General features: G+C 40.0%; 1 protein-coding gene across 2 annotated transcripts in view; it reads left to right on the top strand.

Annotated features, from left to right (window-relative positions):
* Positions 1–20,007, top strand: part of SNCAIP (synuclein alpha interacting protein) — a 95,943-nt gene that overhangs the window by 18,573 nt on the left and 57,363 nt on the right. For both annotated transcript variants that reach the window (XM_018571225.1, XM_018571217.1), the window contains exon 3: positions 13,043–13,863. In XM_018571225.1, coding sequence (XP_018426727.1) covers positions 13,043–13,863 — 821 coding nt within the window. The remainder of the gene's footprint in view (positions 1–13,042; positions 13,864–20,007) is intronic.

Here is a 20,007-nt window from a genome sequence, read left to right as displayed (position 1 = left end):
TTATGTGAACTCTCTATCTCCACCACTGATCTATGCTATTTAAAAGGATTGTTCAAATTTCCATTTCTAAACCCCGCAAGCAGAAAACTTAATTTTTATTTAGAGACATCTCAGTTAATCTACAAAGATTAAAGCGTAATGAGACATCTCTGACTTGTAAACACTGGAATTGTGAGCCATGTATGAATTAGTAATAAATATGTGCTGGAGAGCTTCTCTACAAACAAACAGCCCATTATCTTTTGCAAATATTTGGAATGAGCTTGATACTAATTCTTCTTATCCCAATCTGTCCATTAAGCCATGAGACACATGTAATCCCATCATATATTATCTGCCCTGACAGCTTTTGAGAAAAGCTACAGCTTGTGTATACATTAATATCATTCTGCTCTTCTGATAACAGGACATTCAGTTACTGGAGTGATGCATTGTTTTTCATTGTGTTTCAGCTTGCTTCAAATGGCCTAGCTAAAGTTGTGTCTCCTTTATTAAAGAATCTGCTTGTCCAAGTCAGACTGTGGTCCCCTAGTACAGTAGATACATAATACAGTTTGTAAATGATGCCTATATTAAATTTACTCTTTTAATGTATACAGTGATTCCATACAAATAAAACCTATTTCTTCTAAATGTTCTTTCCCTTTGCTGTGAGAGTTGTCATCAAACCAGTGTAAATATTGCTCTAATTAATTTAGCTTGTCTGCATCTGCTCTGTACGCTTAGAGGTAAAAACCAGGGATGCATCTGCTCCAAATACCCTTTTGATCTAATGTGTTAATTTCAAGAAACCATACATGTTTTTTTTAATCTATGTTGCAATGCACTAATGCAATCATTAGAGATCACAGACTGCTAGGAGCAGGAAGCCCTTGCATTAGTTTAGCAACAGTGTAGACAAAATATGTCTCCAGACCAGGAATGCATCAAAGGTACTTTGACATGTGCATCAACTTCCACAACTGGGTGTCGGGAATCATATATACGTTAGTGGGCAGGTGGCTTCCTTGTTGGTATTCATTGTCTACAGTTCCAGTGCAAACAGAGACAAGTAGGATATAAACAATGCAATATTTACACTGGCTTGATCCTGTGATGGCAGCTCTCAAAGTATAGGTAAAGAAAAGGCATAGGCAAAATCAGGAGCGGACTGACAACACAAGGGGCCCCCAGGCAATACGAGATTATGGGGCCCCTTTTGCTCTGTCCATATACAGGCCTCATCCACCCACAATCCCCACTCATCCATAAGGCCCACTCACATATAAATTCTTGTGTTGCAGAAATTATTTCTTCTCACTATTTTTAAAATAGCTGGTCTATTCACTAAAAAGTGAATTGCAGGGGAATTGGTAGAAGAATAGTATATGAATTTGCTACATGCTCTGTGCTGCCGCTCTGCTCCACGTGCCGGCCTGATGTCTCGGCTGGAGGGTCTCAGCAGGGGCAGATGCAAACGGTCTAAGTAGGGGCAGATGCAGAGGGTATCATGGAGCAGATGTGAAGGATAAGCAGGGCAGGGCTGTATACAGGCAGACTGAGTCAGCTGCTGTGAGGTCTGTGTGGAAAGAGCCATGCCACCTCAGATGTGGGGGGGGGGGCACCGAGACCGAATCTCACTGGGCCTCCACAGCACCCCTCGGGCCCCCCCACGCTACGCAATGTGGGACTGGAAGTGGGTAAAAGGAGAGCTGAGGGGTGGAGGGAGGGACGGTGACGGCAGTGGCGAAGCTAGACATTCCGTCACCTGGGGCAAAGACTCAGAGTTGCTCCCCCCCCCCTTCCCGGGAGAAGATCTGCTTCCACACACCCCCACACCACATTTCTGGGCTCTCCTTTTCTCACGGCGGTGCCCCTCCTGATCCACCGCAGAGGTGAAGCTTCAAATCGCCTAATTCTCCAGTGCTGCTTTGTTAATTAAAGAGCCGCTTCTGGGCTCACTTCTCTTTTCCCAGCATTGCCCCATCTAATCTGTCATAGAGGAGAGACTTGAATGAAGTGATTTTAAGCCTCACCTCCATGGTGGATCAGTAGTAGCGCCGCTGCACCAAAAGTTGTGAGCACAGAAGCGGGTCTAAAGCCACTGATCCACCACGGAGGTTCATTCAAGCCTTCTCTGTAACTCAGCTGGGCCTTTCTGAATGCTGCGGGCAGAAGGAAGGCTTGAAATAGCCTCATAAAGTGCTGCTCTCTTCATGCACAGAGATGCCCCTCCTAGCTTCGGCCCCCGCTGATCGCTTTACATGGAACTATACACATGGTGCAGATGACATAGAGAAAGGGTTTTCATAGGTGAGATCACACAGAGTAAAGAACGCAGCACACGGTAGTAGAGAACGCAGAGCACGGTATTAAAGAATGCAGAGCACAATAATAAAGAATGCAGAGCATGGTACTAAAGAATGCAGAGCACGGTATTAAAGAACGCAGCGCACGGTACTAAAGAACGCAGAGCATGGTACTAAAGAACGCAGAGCACTTTATTAAAGAACGCAGAGCACGTTAATAAAGAGCGCAGAGCACGGTGGTAAAGAACGCAGAGCACTGTACTAAAGAACGCAGAGCACTGTACTAAAGAACGCAGAGCACTGTGGTAAAGAACGCAGAGCACGGTGGTAAAGAACACAGAGCACGGTATTAAAGAACGCAGAGCACGGTGGTAAAGAACGCAGAGCACGGTGGTAAAGAACGCAGAGCACGGTATTAAAGAACGCAGAGCACGGTATTAAAGAACGCAGAGCACGGTATTAAAGAACGCAGAGCACGGTATTAAAAAACGCAGAGTGTGGGATTAAAGAATGCAGAGCACGGTACTAAAGAACGCAGAGCACGGTAATAAGAAACGCAGTACTGTTCTATTAGTATACTTGTACACAACACTGGGCACCTGGAACATTATATAAAGATGTTTATGGATGGGAGGAAATTATTTTACTAAAAGTGGTTGAGGTGGTGTGGAAAGATGGTTGATGTCAAATGAAGATGTAAAGGTGACATTTAAAAGAAACATTTATGCTGGTGCACTTTTTACGTCCCCAGCCCCACCCTCATTGTCCTGTTGTTATACACTGTTCTATAAGTCCATTTATACACTGTTCTAAAGGTCCATTGATCAGAATGCCAGTTGTAGATCACCTCAATCAAATTTTTTTTTGTGTGCTCTGGTCTAGATGTTAGAAACTCTTTATAAACTTGGTTAAATCTCCTGTTTATAAAACAAGGACATGGATAATTTTATATAAACCTGAGAAAACTTGAAAATGGGCAGCACAAGTTCAAGAGCATGGAGTCTTCACTCCTTGAGCCAAAAATAGACTTATGTCTTCTGCCTTTATGGCAGCTACTTGCTTAAATTTAATAAATTTATGGCAAATACCAGACTTCATTTTATCTACTTTAATTTTCTTCATTATATATAATATATATATATATATACTTTTTTTATATTAGAAATGATGCAGACTATTTTGGGTTGCTATTTAGTTACACTTTTCAGCAGTTAACACATACAACAGGCTGAATAAATCCTGTCTGTGAAAATCTGTTTTGAAATGATCAATGGATACCTTGCATGTGCCGTACCGGATTAAATATCATTTACTTAAGTCAGGCAGATCTATTACACCGCAAGAGACAGCGGCTTAACTTGACACGTAATATAAGTAAACAATGTCACTGATCGTCTGAGCACTTATAATTTCAGTCTTAAACAGAAGGAAGTGTGTTTATGATAGGAGATTATATTAATATGAGTATTTCAACTCTAGTTATAAAGACAATGTTAACAAAATTAACAAGTCAGTGCCGAGCAGGCACACAAGATAAAATGAACATTAAAAATTTATTTTCTGCTTGATATTACATTCTTCATCAAGAGAGAAAAAAATTACGCACATATACTGTATATATTAAAATTGAGAACAATAAAGGATGCCTCGACCAGTACCCATTGACATAATGTGGTTTTAAGAAGATACAGCCTCTGAGTGATTATTAATTAGAATGATCCTGGCATAAATGTGTATGCTTGTATTTTCCAGTTGCACAGGTGTTGCACAATTAGACACAGGTCACACCAGTCTAAAGGTGTCCATACACTGCACGATTCTCGTACGAGAATCGCGGGAAATCCCGCGATCGTACGAGAATCGTGCAGTGTATGGAAGGCGTGCAACCGTTTTTACTGTACGGTCGCACGTCTTTTGTCTAAGGAGCATGTTCGAAAACCGGCTTGTGGCATGCTCGGTAGACAAATGCCGAACGGGCCTCAGGGGGGCGGGCTTGCGATGATCACAAGTACGATCTGCCTGTCCAAGATGGGCAGATCGTACGTTTTTTTAATTACTTTACAATAGGGCTGTGTTCGATTAATCGTGTCGATGTCCGTAACGTCACCAGATCGCCGACAGGACTCCTGGAAGCCGGCGGAGAGGTGAGTGTTTTCATTAGCGATCAAAATAATTTGAATCGATAAAAAAGTTTATAGATTAATCGAGAAATTAATCTTTAATTTCCACAGCCCTACTTTACAACCATTGCAAGACTAAGGTCTTGCGATGGTTGTAAAGTGTATGGCCACCTTTATCATGGGAAAGCAATAGAAATCTGCCATATAAATCTAACCTGGAAGATTCTTTCTTATTCTGAGATCATTTATCAAAAGATGATCTGCAAAAGATGTTTTCCAATTGAAGAGTCAAGTCACACACTGGTGTTCTCAGGTACCTCCAGTCCCATTAATTATAATATGACTGCATGCAGTGGGGTAACCAATGCAGGTATTACCACTTACCGGCTTAAAAGGCAGGAAAGTGCCTGGGCTGACAGTGACACTATCTACCTTCACTGTCTATAGAATTAAGTATTCTTGCATTTGGAAAACATCCCAATGACAACTGCTGAAGTGGGCACCATTTGAAAACTCTCCTTGTGCAGATTTGTTGGAAGCCACTAATGACAGTGTGAGAGACAATGGTAAAAGCCTGATGTTAAAAGAAAATTACATTCACAGGTGTAGGTGAGTCCTTATTGTAACATTTACAAAACATTCATTGCAAGTGAATCTGCCTAGGTAATGTTATAATACAGAGTATACAATTCACTACTATTGAATGTTTGGTGAATGTTAAATGTATTGCTTAAGACCTATTCCCCTTTAATGTTAGAGGTTAGGGTAAGGTTATGTGTAAATTAAATTTCAGGGCTTGTACTGTCAACATCAAGTGTACTGAGACTGGGTATGTGGAAGAGGTTTATACACCGAACTGCACTTTAACAAGCTATCTGAGGTTGTTCTAGATGCTAAATATTTATTTTTTTAATTTAGATGTGGTCTAAATTGAAATTACATTATTTTAGCAAATGTAACATGTAGGAAACACATTAGACTTAGATGAAAGAATCAGGAACAGGATCACAAATAAAGAAACAAGTTCTCTTTAATTTACTATGAGACAAATTGTGATGAAGAAATCATACTGTCCGGTAGGTTGGATAGATCTCAGCCTTCTAAACAAACACTGGAGTAAATAAACAGTAGCGCAGAAAAAGTTGGGGTAGTTAAGTTCATCTTCAGGTTATAAGCCAAAACAGCGGATCTGTGTCTGCAAGATTGACAAGAAGCTGAAAGTGTAGCCGACTCTTCCCTGCTGGCCAGACCATTGTGCAGAAAGAAGTGTTTTCATAAGGCTTAGACAGAATTCATTTCCATGCACTGCCTTTAATGGTTCCTGTCAGAGCGAAACAGCTGGCGAGCATATGGGATTCATTTCCCTGTATCACGTGGAAAAAATTTCACATGTAAATAGAACTAACATAAAAGTGCAGCCCTTCAACCCAGAATCTTATAGAGCATGTGCACAATGATGTGTCTGTGCCGGGTAGCAGGCTTATTGTGTTTTCAGTTGTCCTGAAGTCATAGAATTGCAGGCTTAACAGTTATCATTTATAGTCTACCGCATTTTAACTTGAGACTGATTGTTTTAATGGAGTTGCATTCCCAAATATAGAATGATTGTATAAAGATCATTTTTATTGTAATGGTAATAAAAATGTAAGCCAGTCTGGAACCTGGCCAAAATAGTGTATCTGTCTTTTGTTTGATTTAAGCAGTCTCATTTAAGGATCCGTACAGATTATTTGTGTCTCAGTCTATGGCAACATCATTGTCTCCTGGGTTACCTGAAGTCATAAAAACCAAAATGATCTATCTATCTATCTTTATCTACTCTATCTATCTATCTATCTATCTATCTATCTATCTGATATGGTACTGTCTGTCTTCGCTATTGCACTGCTAGATTGTCATTGAATGTTGTCCATACATTATGCTTGAAGTTGCTAAAGTTGGAAATAAAAGCTTACCACTAAATTTTAAATACTTTGGTCACAGGGTCAAGGGGAAATGGGTTAGAGATGGGACGAGAGACGAAACAGGTGATTAAAAAGAAAGAAAGGGAGAGTAAAAAAAAAAGGCATAGTGCCTAATTTTAATTATGGCACACACAACCCTTGCCATTCAATAATGTTATTTTTAAACAGACCCATTGGCCAGATCATTCATTACAACCAGGGACCCTATTAGTAATGATGAGGTCTGTACAGCCTGCCTGTACTTGACAAGCTCCACATGCATCACAAGGAGTTCTTGTTGGGGGAAGCTAAGTGGGCAACGTCTGCCAGGCCCCACTGCTGCTCTTATAGGGGCCCAGGCCCAGTATGGGAGGGCTGGCTATATCTCCCTGATTGCAACCAAAGTATTCCAATAAGATAATGTGTGTATTTAACATATTTTCTACATGTTATTTACCTGTAAAAGCCTTCCTTGTGTAGACATCAAAAAGCCCGGAGACTGCTGCTGGGCGCTGCCATCTAGGTTGTGATGTCAGCAGCCCAGCAGACTCAGATCTGTCACTTAAGTGACCCTAGGTAAACGCCAGCCCTGCAGCTGCAGTGAAACTACTAATCCCATCATGCATCTGCCTCTGGGAGTCATTTCTTATGGCTGTCAGAGTTTTGCAATGCCTAATGGAATTTGTAGATGCACCTCAGCTGGAGGACTGGAGTTTGCCTACCCATGCTGTGTAGTATTCCCCTTCACTCCTCCCCCCGCTGCTACAAAATAGGTTATGTAGAGAGGTAATGGTAGGGGTGGAGATTCTGGGTCAGCACAGAGAGTAATTTCACACTTCTAGAAGTGGAAAGGGCTATGACATGGCAGCAGGGAGGAGGTTGTGCTAGGAAATTGACTAATCAGATTTACTAGCAACATTTGAGGTGGATTGCAAGTTAATACAAAATTGTAAAGACAAATTCTGCAAGTAGGCATTTAAAATACTTGACCTTTCTGTGCCTTTACCTGCAATTCTTTAAGTTGGTAACAGGGTCTCTTCAATAGTGGTTGCCTTGCCTTTTATGCAACAGATTACAAGCAGAAAGTTAAAGGATAATTTGCAGGCAAAGGCATAGGAAGTAGACTGGGAGATGTATGTTCCGGTTTGCTGAATGTTCTTGTGCAGTTACAGCACCATTACAATTAGGATATTGTTTATTTACTCAGCGATCTACAGTATGTGCAGATTAATTCATATGTGGTTAACAAATGCAGTGCTTTAGAGGGTTTACTGAATGTCAGTGAACCAAACATTTACATGGTGAAGAATTACATAATTTCTGTATAATGTTCTCATTCCAAAAATAGTCTTATAATGAGCCAAGAGGCAGGTGCACACCAGCTAGCAAAAATAGCAAGTGTGGTCTGAAAATGTTTTATCTAAAATAGAATGTAACATTAGGCTGTATTTAAATATATATTCAGCAGTAACTCTGGGTGTAGGTTCAACAATATCATTTCATGGCATTACCCCACTCAACCATTGTGTATGTAAAAATTACATTAACTTATATACATAAAGCAATATAAGTGTTATAGTGTAATTAATTAACAAATGATGATTATAGCATCTAAACTGTCTACTAAATTACCATGAAAAGTCTATAAATCTATACACACTTAAAGTAGTATTAAACGCTCAATCTTTTTTTTCATTAATTAATCCAGATCCAATAAATATACATTGCTCAGCAAAGTATTTCCATACATTTTCACCCAAGTGTTTACAGTCATCTTGCTCCAGAACAGCTGCATCCAACTCTCCAGCTCGTTTTCCCTGAACTTCTTGTCCAGTACAAGTTCACAAGGGATCAATCTCCAGCAGTTATCCATCTACTAGCATGGAGAAGAGAGAAGGAAGGAGGAGTGAAGATCAAGGGGAAGGAAAGTGGCTTTCCTTGTGCCTGTGTTTGTGGAGACACACTCAGCTTATTAACACACACGAGAGTGGCTCCATAGGAACCTGCAAGGGAAAGTAGCCACCCTAAAACAGGATTTCATGGCCAGTGTTCAGAGGGCCAGCTGATTTTGCAGAAAACTACAACTTTAGACACCAAGAAGCAGCATCCATTGTAAGTGATGTAATCAACATTTGAAATAGCTTAAAACATTTTGACTGTAATATCAATTTAAATATTATAACACCACCAACCAAATTGTTTGTAAAGGATCATAAAGTGGTAATTATATTTACCAGCTAATATGTAACTTCGATACTTATGCTATATGGGTAGGAGACACTATACGGAGATAGTTTATTATTTATTACTAATTATTGCATATCCTCTTGAAGTTTATACTTTTTGTGCTTTCATGTTAGTATTTGATATGCTGTTAAATATACCTTTTTAAAATCAAATAAAGACTGTTGCAACCGAAGAAAAAGTAAAAGAAAATTCTTCATTTGTCTTACTTCTGAGCCAGGTAGGATTCCATTGGTCCAGTCCCTTGTCTTCCTTGTGTCTGGGCTATGAATCCTGCATTAAATGTGATGACATCAGCAGGCCTCCGACTGCCGGAGTGCAGGGGGGAAAGAGGCTGCAGGCTCTTTGGTTAGGCAAGACAAAAATAACATATATGAACTATTTGTAAATGTTTTCCCTTTGCCCCTGCCCTGCTTACCCTACCTTTTCTGTTTTATGAACTACAATCCTGATCTTGAGGAGAAAATAAAACAAACAGCAGCATGATAAAAAAAAAGTATTGGCAGCATGATAAAGAAAGTATTGTTTAAAATTGTTTGAGTAATCTAAATTGTTCCCCTAATTAGAACCCATGGTTTTTACTAACCTAATGACCTATGTGGTTTGTGGTAGTGAGTTGACTTTGATCCTCTACTGAAATGTAGAATTGTTAGAGTTAAAGTTGTGAACCAAATGACAAAATCATACTGAATACTCACTACATTTGTTACACTTGTTATGTGCTGATCTTAAATGATGGCTAATCTTCATAAGATGATTAAAGTGGTAGTCATGTAGTGTGGTATTATTTCTAAGCATATAAACATATCCCCTTACTCTTCACAGATATATGTGACGTAGACAAATCTTTTTAGCTCAGATGAGTCACATAGTGCTGGCTAGCCTAGTGGCCACAAGAAACTGCTTTTTTCAGCTTTATAGTGGATTCTGAGGGGCTGAATCACCCATTGGCTCTTTCCATTCATAGGGGAATATTGTGGCAAGGAATATTGTGTATCTTGCTGGAATTCCTCATTCTGCTCCTTCTCTCTTGCAATGGCCATTGGGAAGAGAAGCAGAGCCCCGTGCTGTATTCTAATAATAATAATAACGGACACCCAGGAGTGAGAATAAGACTGCCACAGTGGCTGTTGTAGGATGGTGAACGGTGACTGAGATGGAAACTCACCTGCAGGGACTTGGTTTTTTGAATTACTGGTGCGATAAAAATTATAGAGGATGATTTAGCCAAGCAAATGCAAGGAATTATTACATGTATTACAATACACGAGAAGTCAGTTTAGAATCCAGTGCCTATAATTTATGCCACAGGTAGCTTTGAGTGCACACCATGGGCTTCATTTATTTTTATAGAGTACAGGTATGCATGTATAGATGGTACAATTTTAAAGAGATTGGGTTAAAGGCTGAATAAAACAAGGCAAGTGACATTGTGAGGGTGTTGTGGTGCCTCCGGGCAGGTGACGCAGGCTCATCTGGGATGTGGAGTCTAAGTGACAGTTGACCTTCACCAGTGCTCTTATTGGTGGAGATGGGCCAGTGATCTCTTTGATGCAAACTGGCACCACTTTGCAGCCCCCAGGATAGTAGCTCTAAGGCTACAGTGTGGAGACTGTTTGCACAGCTGCATACAAGACAGTTGTCAGGTCCAGACGGGGGTCGAGGCAGGCAGCAGGTGAGAGAGTAGTCAGGTCCAAGAAGGGGTCAAGGCAGGTGGGGGAGTGGTCAGATCAATCCAGGTTGGCAACAGACAGGCAACTAAAAGGTAAGTACTATAGTGCTTTAGCTGTGGGGTAGCTGGTGATCAAACACAGGGTCAGTCTCCGGAAAGAAAGGTATTTAAATACCCTCCAAGTCAGTTAGCACAGCCAGCATCAGAGATGTGTGTGTCCATGCAAGCTAACACGTGCATAGCAATGTGTGTATGCTCGCACTTACTCGTATGACCAACCATAGCTACAGGCTATGGTTGGCATGAGGCAGATGCATAGGATGGGTCATACCCCTGGCTATACAGGCATGCATTCTAGAGGTACTGTAATGGAGAGCCCTGGAGCGCAGGGTTACAGGTAGGTATAAATTATGACCAAACCCCTGTAGGAGTAGCAGTAAAATATGTCTGCTAAAATCACACTTATCTAGTAAAGGAAACGTGTACTGAAGAAATATGTAGTCTTTCACTGTTATCCTTTTGGTTAAAACGATAGATGTCTGGTTGCTGTTCTAATCCTAATGCTTGAGTACTTTTAGTTTTTGACCTAAAACAAGTATGAGAACCAGGAGTTCTAACTTTTCTTGCCGCATACTTGTCCTAGGTCAGTGACTCAGAAATTATTGAGTCTGGAGACAGGGTATACTGAGCTTTGGGTCACAGGAGGATGCTAGTTTATGTCCTCCCGTGACCCTGAGGAGAACTATGGGGAAAAGCACTGACCCCATAGTTCTCCTTTTAAGTAATGATTGCAAATGTACCATAAAATGCATTATGGATTAAAGCACTATGTTGTACTGTATGTTGGATATCTAGAAAGCAAAAATTATTTTAAACTTCTTAGTCCATTGTGCTTCCAGCCAGTTATTTTCATACTTCCAGATGTAAACCCTATTACTAAATAAATATCTGCTGCTGGAAATGTATCAGTATTTATATTAAATTATCATTATAAAGTCTGTACATAAACAAAGAAGAATTAAAAGCCATGTTTACTGATTGTGTCTAATGTTTTTTTGTTTTCTAAGCCAATGAATGAGTCACCATAATGTAGCTAAGCAATGTTTTGGATTTCGATTCCAGAACTCCTTAAAAGGGTAGAGCGTATTTTCATATATTTCTTTTAAGACTAAAACTTGTCCAGCAAGCATGAGCCGTAGAGCATCTAGTTTGAAAAGCACATGCTCAGCAATATTTGGCTTTACTTATTATAAACAACGCAAGTACTTTGACTTGCAAGTGCAGTATACAATGTTCTGCCTTTCACACTTGTGCCTATAACATATTTTGAGACATTGTCAAAAATGTCATAGCCAAACGTTTGTAAACCATCTTTTTAAAGAATTCTACCCAAAACAGATAATGGCCTTTGGGGTTTCTGATCTCTTTCCAGTGCTACTTATAAGTACATTATCTAGATTGTGGAACAAAGAGTGCAAGGATATTGCAGAATCATTTGCTTCAATACTATAAGGAATCTGTATGTGATTCATTTATTCTATATCTTAAAGCGGAAGAGTAAGAAAATGAATGAGCAATTTTGAAAAAAAAGAGGACACCAAGCACAGGATTAGTAAGATAATAAGGTCCAAATGTATTCTTTTTAACTTGTATTATATTGGTGAGAGGGAGGTGAGGAAGAGACTTTTATTTTATGCTTACTTTGTTTCCTTTTTTTTGGTGGCAGTGGAGTTATATTTTACTTGTCTTGCGTAAGGTGAGATAAACATGTTTACTAAGACAAAGAGTAGCAGCATCAATTTACACCCCACTAGAAACACTCTCCCCTTCTTCTTCCAGATCTCTTACTGGACACTAACTGGAGGGTCCAAACCACCTGATAACGATCAGTGCCAGGATGTTGTTTGATAAAGTGACATATTGTTTGGGGAACCCCTGTGAAAGCAATAGCCTGATGCTGATGCGAATATGGACTGCTGTCTATATAGCAAAGGGCCTCCCTATGTTCCAACCTTTAGCTATGGTGATACCATCCCATGTACACATGTCAGAATGGTATTTGGTCCTTGGTACCCCCTTTTTTTATATTGAAAACATTTTGTAATTAGTCATGCTTCTTTATTAATAAACAAAGGAGAGTAACATCTTGTTTATTGAGTGTATAAAATGTATTTGGTTCCTAAACTGAAAAGTTAATTATTGAGTATATTACTATGTAGCATTGAGTTGTATTTTCTTGCCAGAACTCCTCAAAGCAAACATGTCATGAGAGAAACATAGAGGTGACCATTGTTGACCACTCATCAAAATGCTAATTGCCTGGCTGACCCTGTGGCTTACATTCTTTAAGTCACTAGGGTCAATTTAAGAATAAGAAATTAAATAAATAGAGGTGTTTCATCTAGCAAAGTGAATGAAAGTAAATAAGGTGAACCTGTGGTCACTTTGTATGTCCTATCATGTGTGATGAAAATTAAAAAATCAGATTTTTGCTAGCTTATGATTGGCTGATTAAATTGAACACAACTTGCATCTTATTTACTCAACGGTATCTTATTTACTAAGTTCAGTGAACATTCATATTACTAAGTGAAAAGTATCTGACAGCAGTTATAACCCTCCCTTACTCTATCTAAATCTAAAAAAAAAAAACACATTTTGCCTTCAGTTCTAAGTTTAAGTCAGTCTAAGCAAATAGGAGCAGTTAACATAAGCCAAAAATCACAAATGTTGTATCCCATTAACTAACAAATGTCTTTTCTGGTGACTTTCTAGTTCCCAGCGCTAACTGGAACTGTGGAGTGTCTGCTCTCATCGGAAACACACAAAAGCCAACCGGAATTGCAGATATCTACAGTAAGTTCCGGCCTGTTAAGAGGGTCTCCCCCTTGAAGCATCAGCCAGAGAGTCCAAAACTAAATGAAAGTGATGATCAAAAAGAGGAAAAGGAAGAAAATGAAAAGAATGGAGAATCTGGCAAAACTACTGGAAAAGATGGAGGTCCCGAAGAAGACAGTGGCTTTAAATGTAAGAGCATTGAGCCGAGTGTTTTGCTTGGTGAACTTGAACACTATGACCTTGATATGGATGAGATTTTAGATGTGCCATACATCAAATCCAGCCAGCCTATGACTTTGTTTACCAAGGTAGCCTCGGAAAAAAGGACTTCCAGCATAAACCCAATATCTAAAGGAAAAACTGGTCCCAAGGGGGACCTGGAGAACCTGCCACCCATTGCCACTCAGTACTGTGTATTGTCTCCTGTTAAAAACTCAGCTCAGCCCGCTGTCCTCTATCCAAGCAGGCATTCATCTGGGGGATTAGAGCATTCCCAGTCTAGCATTCAGTGCGGCTCAGTCCACGAACCTGATTGCTATAACAAGGGCTTCCTCAATAGGGCTCTGTCTGATTCCCATGCACAGAAGATTGAAAAAAGCATGCCTAACTGCCAGCTTCGGCCATTCCACCTGCCAGCACCAGACACACAACTAGATGGCATAAACGGCAATGTGAACTGGAGCTACTCCGAAGGAGAAGACATGAAAAAAATCAAGAGCATCTTGAATATTGTTAAAGAAGGACAAATATCTCTGTTGGTAAGTAAACTGAATGCTGATTATAATATGAAATTGCTTGAATGTTATCAACGAGCTGCTTCATTTAAGACACAGCTGTAGTGCTCACAATGGTGGCTGTGCATTCACAATAACAGTTCATTATGTCAGCCTGATTTATGTAGACTGGAACATAGAAAAGCAGCCAATCACCTATCATGTGTAATCCTGTATGAATGCCACGTAAAGTCTGAATGCTTGACTTCAGCAAATACCTAACGTTTCCTTTGATGTAATTTTCAGAAGTCAACTTCATTTTATTTTAATTCACATATAATTGTGTATAGAAAGTGAATGGATCCTGTTAAAAGTCTTTTGTTATAAAATTGATGCATATGTTCTAACCTATTTACCAGTGCTAATCACTGCAAGGAGTAATACATTCAGCAACATTGCAGATCCATTTATTTCCATGAAGTGCTACAGTTTGTCAGCTCTTCAGCTTGTTTTCATCCCAGTCGAAGATCAGCCTTGTTCCTCTCAGCTCCCTGTCATTGGCTCAGCGTGGGAACACCGGGCTGCCTGTTGTCCTTTCATTAGTATTCACAAGGTCTCTGTGCCAGCTCTTTGTAGCTACCATTCAAAGCCAGGAGCAGGAAAATAAAGCCTACAATGTCCCACGATCCATGCAAAGTATTTCATTAGCAACAACTTTGGCGCGTAGATTCCACAAGTGCGTGTTACCCCAGTAACAAGAGCACCAACAACGCAATTTAATAGGAGTAAGATTAGATCATCCATTACAAAATTAGGTTAGTTCTGCTGGATTGCTGCCTTCCTTCAGGACAGTGTGTGATTCTCTGATGTACATTTATTATTATTACAGTCAGTACAGCGCTGGCTGTACAGACTCATTATATAAAGCAAAGCCAAAGAAAGTCACATATGTGAAGGACACTTACCTATTATGCCCAACTAGGTATCAGTTTACTGGCATCAGACCAGTGAAAGATTTTTTTTTCTTCATTTATTTTCTTCATTTATCACTCTGGATTTCTGCACTTGCACTGCTGTTGCAAGGAAGGAATAAACATGCTTGTCCTTTATAGCAGTGTGAATGTAGCTGTCTCAGCTACAGGTTAATTAAAATTATTAGCATTTGCAACCCAACTCGAGGCAACATGAAATTTTAATAGTGCATTGTGCATGACTTACTTTACTCTTCAGTGTTGTTTGCAAGCACATGTTCCTGTCATGGATTGGGACTCACAGGTATAAACTGGAGGAGTCAGGTATGTGGACCCTTTCCACTACACTGGCAGGGACACTTAGAGAAAAGGGTCCAAGCAGTGTAGGGTGACGACTCCCAGAGCTGGAGTACAAGCAGGGAGCAGAGCAGGTATGTGAATGAGGCAGTGGAAGTCAGCTTAAGCTGGAAGTTCTAATACAAGGCAGGGTGCTGCAATGCTGATTAGGTGGCATCGGGTCCACCAGGATGTGGAATCTAAGAGCCAGACGGTATTCACCAGAGCTCCTGATGCGGGAGATGGGCTTGGCTGCGTGCTGACCCCAGGTCACAACCCCCAGGTCCACCCAACGCACCTAATAGGTACAGGGTACAAATCAAAGGTTAGGGACAGGCTAAAGACTTCCAGGGACAAAGTGAAGTACAGGGCAGCCAGTAGACAGGGATTTCCAAGGACAAAAGCGAAGCACAGGGCAGACAGTAGACAGGGATTTCCAAGGACAAGCCAAAGGTTCAGTACACAGGAAAACTTCCAGGAATACAGGGTAAATCACAAATGGGGGACTCGGCATCTGGCTTGGGAAACCGTTGCTCGGGCCGCGTGCCGTTCGCTGCCCTGAGTTTAAATAGGGACAGTAAGAGGGAGGAACCACAGGATTGGCCACCAGCAGAATGCACTGATTGGCCGAGAAGCTGCATAAGAAACAGCAGGAGAGGTCGGCTGACGCCTAAAGCTTGCAGACAGGTGCAAGAGTGAGCCAGGTTCAGAGCACATGCCTGGAGGACTACAAACACCAGCACAGCTCTACATGCCTGCAGAACCAGGGGGTAAGAGGTATGTATATACTTGAAGAACTACAAGTAACAGCTCAGCTGCAAGTCTGAAGCTGAACTGTGAAAGTTCCTAGCCCACCCCATGGTGGAATCACTTCAAAATCACAGTTACCTTTATGTGCAAAGCTTCTTTGCTGCCCTGGGGGTTCGGACACTTTTCCCCATTAGTTATCTCTTCAGGGGCCGATACCTCTTCGGACCTTGTATAGTTCTTTTGCCTGTGAAACGATGTGAGAGGACCTTTTCTACTGAAAGTGTCGCCACCACAAATAGGAAGTGTCCACGTCACAGAGGCAGTGACGGCATACATATGAAATTTAGAGGAGGGTGGGAGCGGTTTTCGTTTTGCCAGAGTTAGACTTTAAGGAACAAAAGGTGAACTTAAAAATCCTCCAGCAAATGTTGTGGCTTGCAATTGTGGTATTTTAAAGGTAATAGTAGTCTTTTAGATTTAAACTCTCACAATTTTGCCTAGTGCTTTGTCATATAAAAACAATTTTATCAGATGGAAAAGGTCCCAGAGCTGTTAAGTGTCCAGCTATTGTTTGACAAGCTGGCACACAATAGCTGGGCCAATATCATTTACCATCACCCCTATAAGGTACACTTGAACATGCTCAGCTTTAGGCATTTGGGGGCCTTTGTTCACGTGGAACTACACATCACAGCATGGGGATAGAACCTTTTGGTGAGTACAGAAGAAGTTAATCCAAGAAAGATCAGAATGACAAAGTGTGTGTAATCATATTTTGTTCACATGAATGATAAGTGTTTTCTTTGCAATTTTCTAGGGATAAGCATGTTTTATTAATTTTAGCTGCGCCAGCTATAAAAGGCACTGGGAACAATTGTGTAGTCTGCAGTGTACGGACTCTGACTCTCCAGCAATTTATCACAATTAAAGGAGGGCTAGGATTTTAAACATGCAGGGTAAACTTGTTGCCAATTGGATTCCAGTAATTAAAACGCTGATAAGTGTTTTGTCTAGTTTATTATTGCTTATACTCTGGTCTTCATATGTTTGGGGTTGAAACATATGGTAACATGCTGTTTTCCTAGGGGGAAACATTTCTTGGATGATTATTTTACAGGAATACCATACATTAGTTTAACTCTAGTAAAACTTGACGTTTAGAGTACCCAGTGAGGTATTTATAGTAGAGTTCCTGACTGTAAGTCACTGCATGTTTCTTACGCTCAGCAGAAAGTTGTGAAATCCTTTTGCGGAATAAATTGACATTGGCCAGCAAATGATCCGTTGTAAACAGATTCTTCTAACTGAAAGAATTTAAAGAAAAACTTCACCTGCGTAAATATCATTTTAGAATTTTGTGGGGAGATAAATGTGCATAATTGGACCTGCTGGAAATTTTCGAAATGTAACCCCCATTCTGATGGCTTGTCTAGACAGGCTTTGGGCTTGTGCCAAAGGCATCAGTTTAATATCAGTATGAATTTAGAATTAATTTGCATTTGACCTGCAGTTGACCTCCTTTTGACCTGTGTTTGACCTGCTTCAAGTGAGGTTACATTCCCATAGACTTGTATGCAAAACCTGCTTGTCCATGGCATGCATCAGCACCATGGACAGTGTAAGGCTGGGTTCACACCTAGGCGACAGCGTTTTTGCGCATTTTGATGCACGTTCTTGCTCTTTTTACGTGCATAAATCAAGTTACGCATTTTATGTGAGCAGATTGTAGCTCATTGATGGTAATGGGCAAACTCGCATATATTTAAGCATTTCCTATTGAGTCTATGGGGCCAAAACGATATGTAATATGCAAAAAAAAAGTACTTTTCCCAGCAACAAGCTGGAACAGGTTGTGCTCAGATATGAACAGGGTCGTTTTTTTTAAGGCAGAAAAAGCACTACAAAATGCTCAGTGTGAACCAGGCCTAAGTGTCTTCACTTCATTTTAAGATGATATTTGCTTAAAGTGAATCACAAACCTGTACAATTCATACTGTGAATATGATAAAAAGGTTACACAGGAGTTGCTTCCAGAGATACCGGCAGCTGAATTTATTTGAAAATCATGGATCTCCCTGCAAAAGCTCAGCTTATCTCCCTCCTTTCCACCTACTTCCTATGAAATGTGATGGGTAGTCTCAGTGGTTTTCTATCAGAGTGCTTGGAAGGTAGATGGGGAAGTTTCCAGTCTCAGATTCCAGAAAACAAGTCAAGATTTGGATGTAATTACAGCTATTTATATATCTGGATATACTGATTGTTATAGCATGTTTTTTATGCTCAATTTGGATTGCTCATATTCACTTTTTAAACATTTTCAGATACATTTGCATGTGAAATAACAATTTCCCTGAAATTAAGTTTTCCATCTTTGTCATCAGAGGATATTTACCAAAATGACATGTACAATAGGACATTGGCATGTTCCTGTAATGGCTGTATGCATAGTGGTCAACAGCCAGTCCAAGAAAATGGTTTGGCTGATTTAACTGATCACTTGTTAGAGTAATAACACTTTGGAAATCCCCCTTTGGTATCCAGTCTGGTGTCTTTCTGCTCCCTTTTGGTCTGTTTAACATACCATTTGAAGCATTTTATTGTGCTGCCCCTGTGTTTTCTCCTGGTTCATATCTTGGACTACAAAATTATTAGGAACTCAAGTAAGGGTTAAGGTAAATGTGTAGGGGTTAGTATTATGGTTAGGAGTTCAAGTGATATTAAACCATTGTTCTTTTTATTTTTAAACTCTGCAGAGGAGATCCACCTGTACTTGTGTTTTATTTATTTTTTTTAATACATCCGATTTCATTTAATATTTCATAGAATTTACCACGGCCCCTCCCCCCTCGCATTTTTGGGGGGTTAGTATTATGGTTAGGAGTTAAGGTAATGATCAGGGTTTAAGAGTTATTATTAGAGTTGAGAGCTAAGGTCAGGGTTTAGGGCTCAGTTTTAGGGTTCGGAGTTAGGTTAAGGTAAGGGTTTAGGGGTTATTATTAGGGGTTGAGGCAAGGGTTTTGATTAATAAAAGATCTGAGAGTGGAACTGGTAAAGTAATTTAGCAAGAAACGAGTGGGCAGGGCTGACACTCATTCCACCATCATGCTGTGTGTTGTCAGCCCACAACAGGACTTAAGACCTTAGCTTAGAGTGCATTTCTGGCAGATCTACATTATTTTTTGTACTTGCAGGGTCTTTGAAGGGATAAAACATGGGAAATGTGCATGTATAGCAGACGTCTACTGCATATTTTTTCATATTGTATACTTGCACATTGAGGCAAAACACCACTATAACTTTGCCTTTAAAATAAATGTAATACAGCTATTATAGATACTCTTTAGGTAATACCCATACAGATGCACTCTATCTATAGAACCAAGACATTCTAGGTCTTCTCTGTTGTAATTTCAGTCTGTATGTGGGTTGCTGCTTATTTTAAAGTCAGAAGACAGGTGCTTATCTATATAATTTTTATGGGATGTGCATTAATTTGAGGACTGCTTTGGCACATATAGAGACATTCATTCCTCTTGTCCCTGGAAATATATGGGCAACCAACACCAATCTGGACTACTTATATCACCCACATTTAACCCTAAACATGGAGGAAAAAATATGTTCTGAATCAAACCACCCACAGTCAATAGGAAGTCTCTTATGGTTTGAGTATACAGAGAACATAGGAATGAGAAACTAATAAGATAGGAGATTAGGCTAGGTGAGACTCCAGCTTTATCAGCTTAACTATTATCTTTTTTTGCCTAATATTTTGCGCCACTGAAACCATGGTATGCAGGTTCAGTTATAAAATCATGCTGTCAAAACCAACAGAGATTTAACAAGCTACATCCAACTTAACCTAAGGTAAATTTACTTCCCTAGACACACTTAGGATATCATATGTTTACCTCCTTTTTTGGATAAAATTCCATTTATTATGTTCAGGTTGTATGTTTTTCTTTGAAATACAATAAAGGAAAAACTGCAGTAATTCAGACACATGGTATTATATATTTTACAAATGAGCCATGATCCTGTCTAACGTGAGTCATTTTCCATTTGTTTTAGAATTGTTTGACAGAGAACTTTTTATTGATATAGTTGTTTGATTAGAGCAGATCTTTTCTCC

The sequence above is a fragment of the Nanorana parkeri genome, unplaced genomic scaffold (genome assembly GCF_000935625.1).
Source record: "Nanorana parkeri isolate BGI_ZX_2015 unplaced genomic scaffold, ASM93562v1 scaffold40, whole genome shotgun sequence".
NCBI classification, from domain to species: domain Eukaryota; kingdom Metazoa; phylum Chordata; class Amphibia; order Anura; family Dicroglossidae; genus Nanorana; species Nanorana parkeri.
The sequence above is the reverse complement of the archived record's forward strand: the minus strand, read 5'-3'. Positions and strand labels throughout refer to the sequence as shown.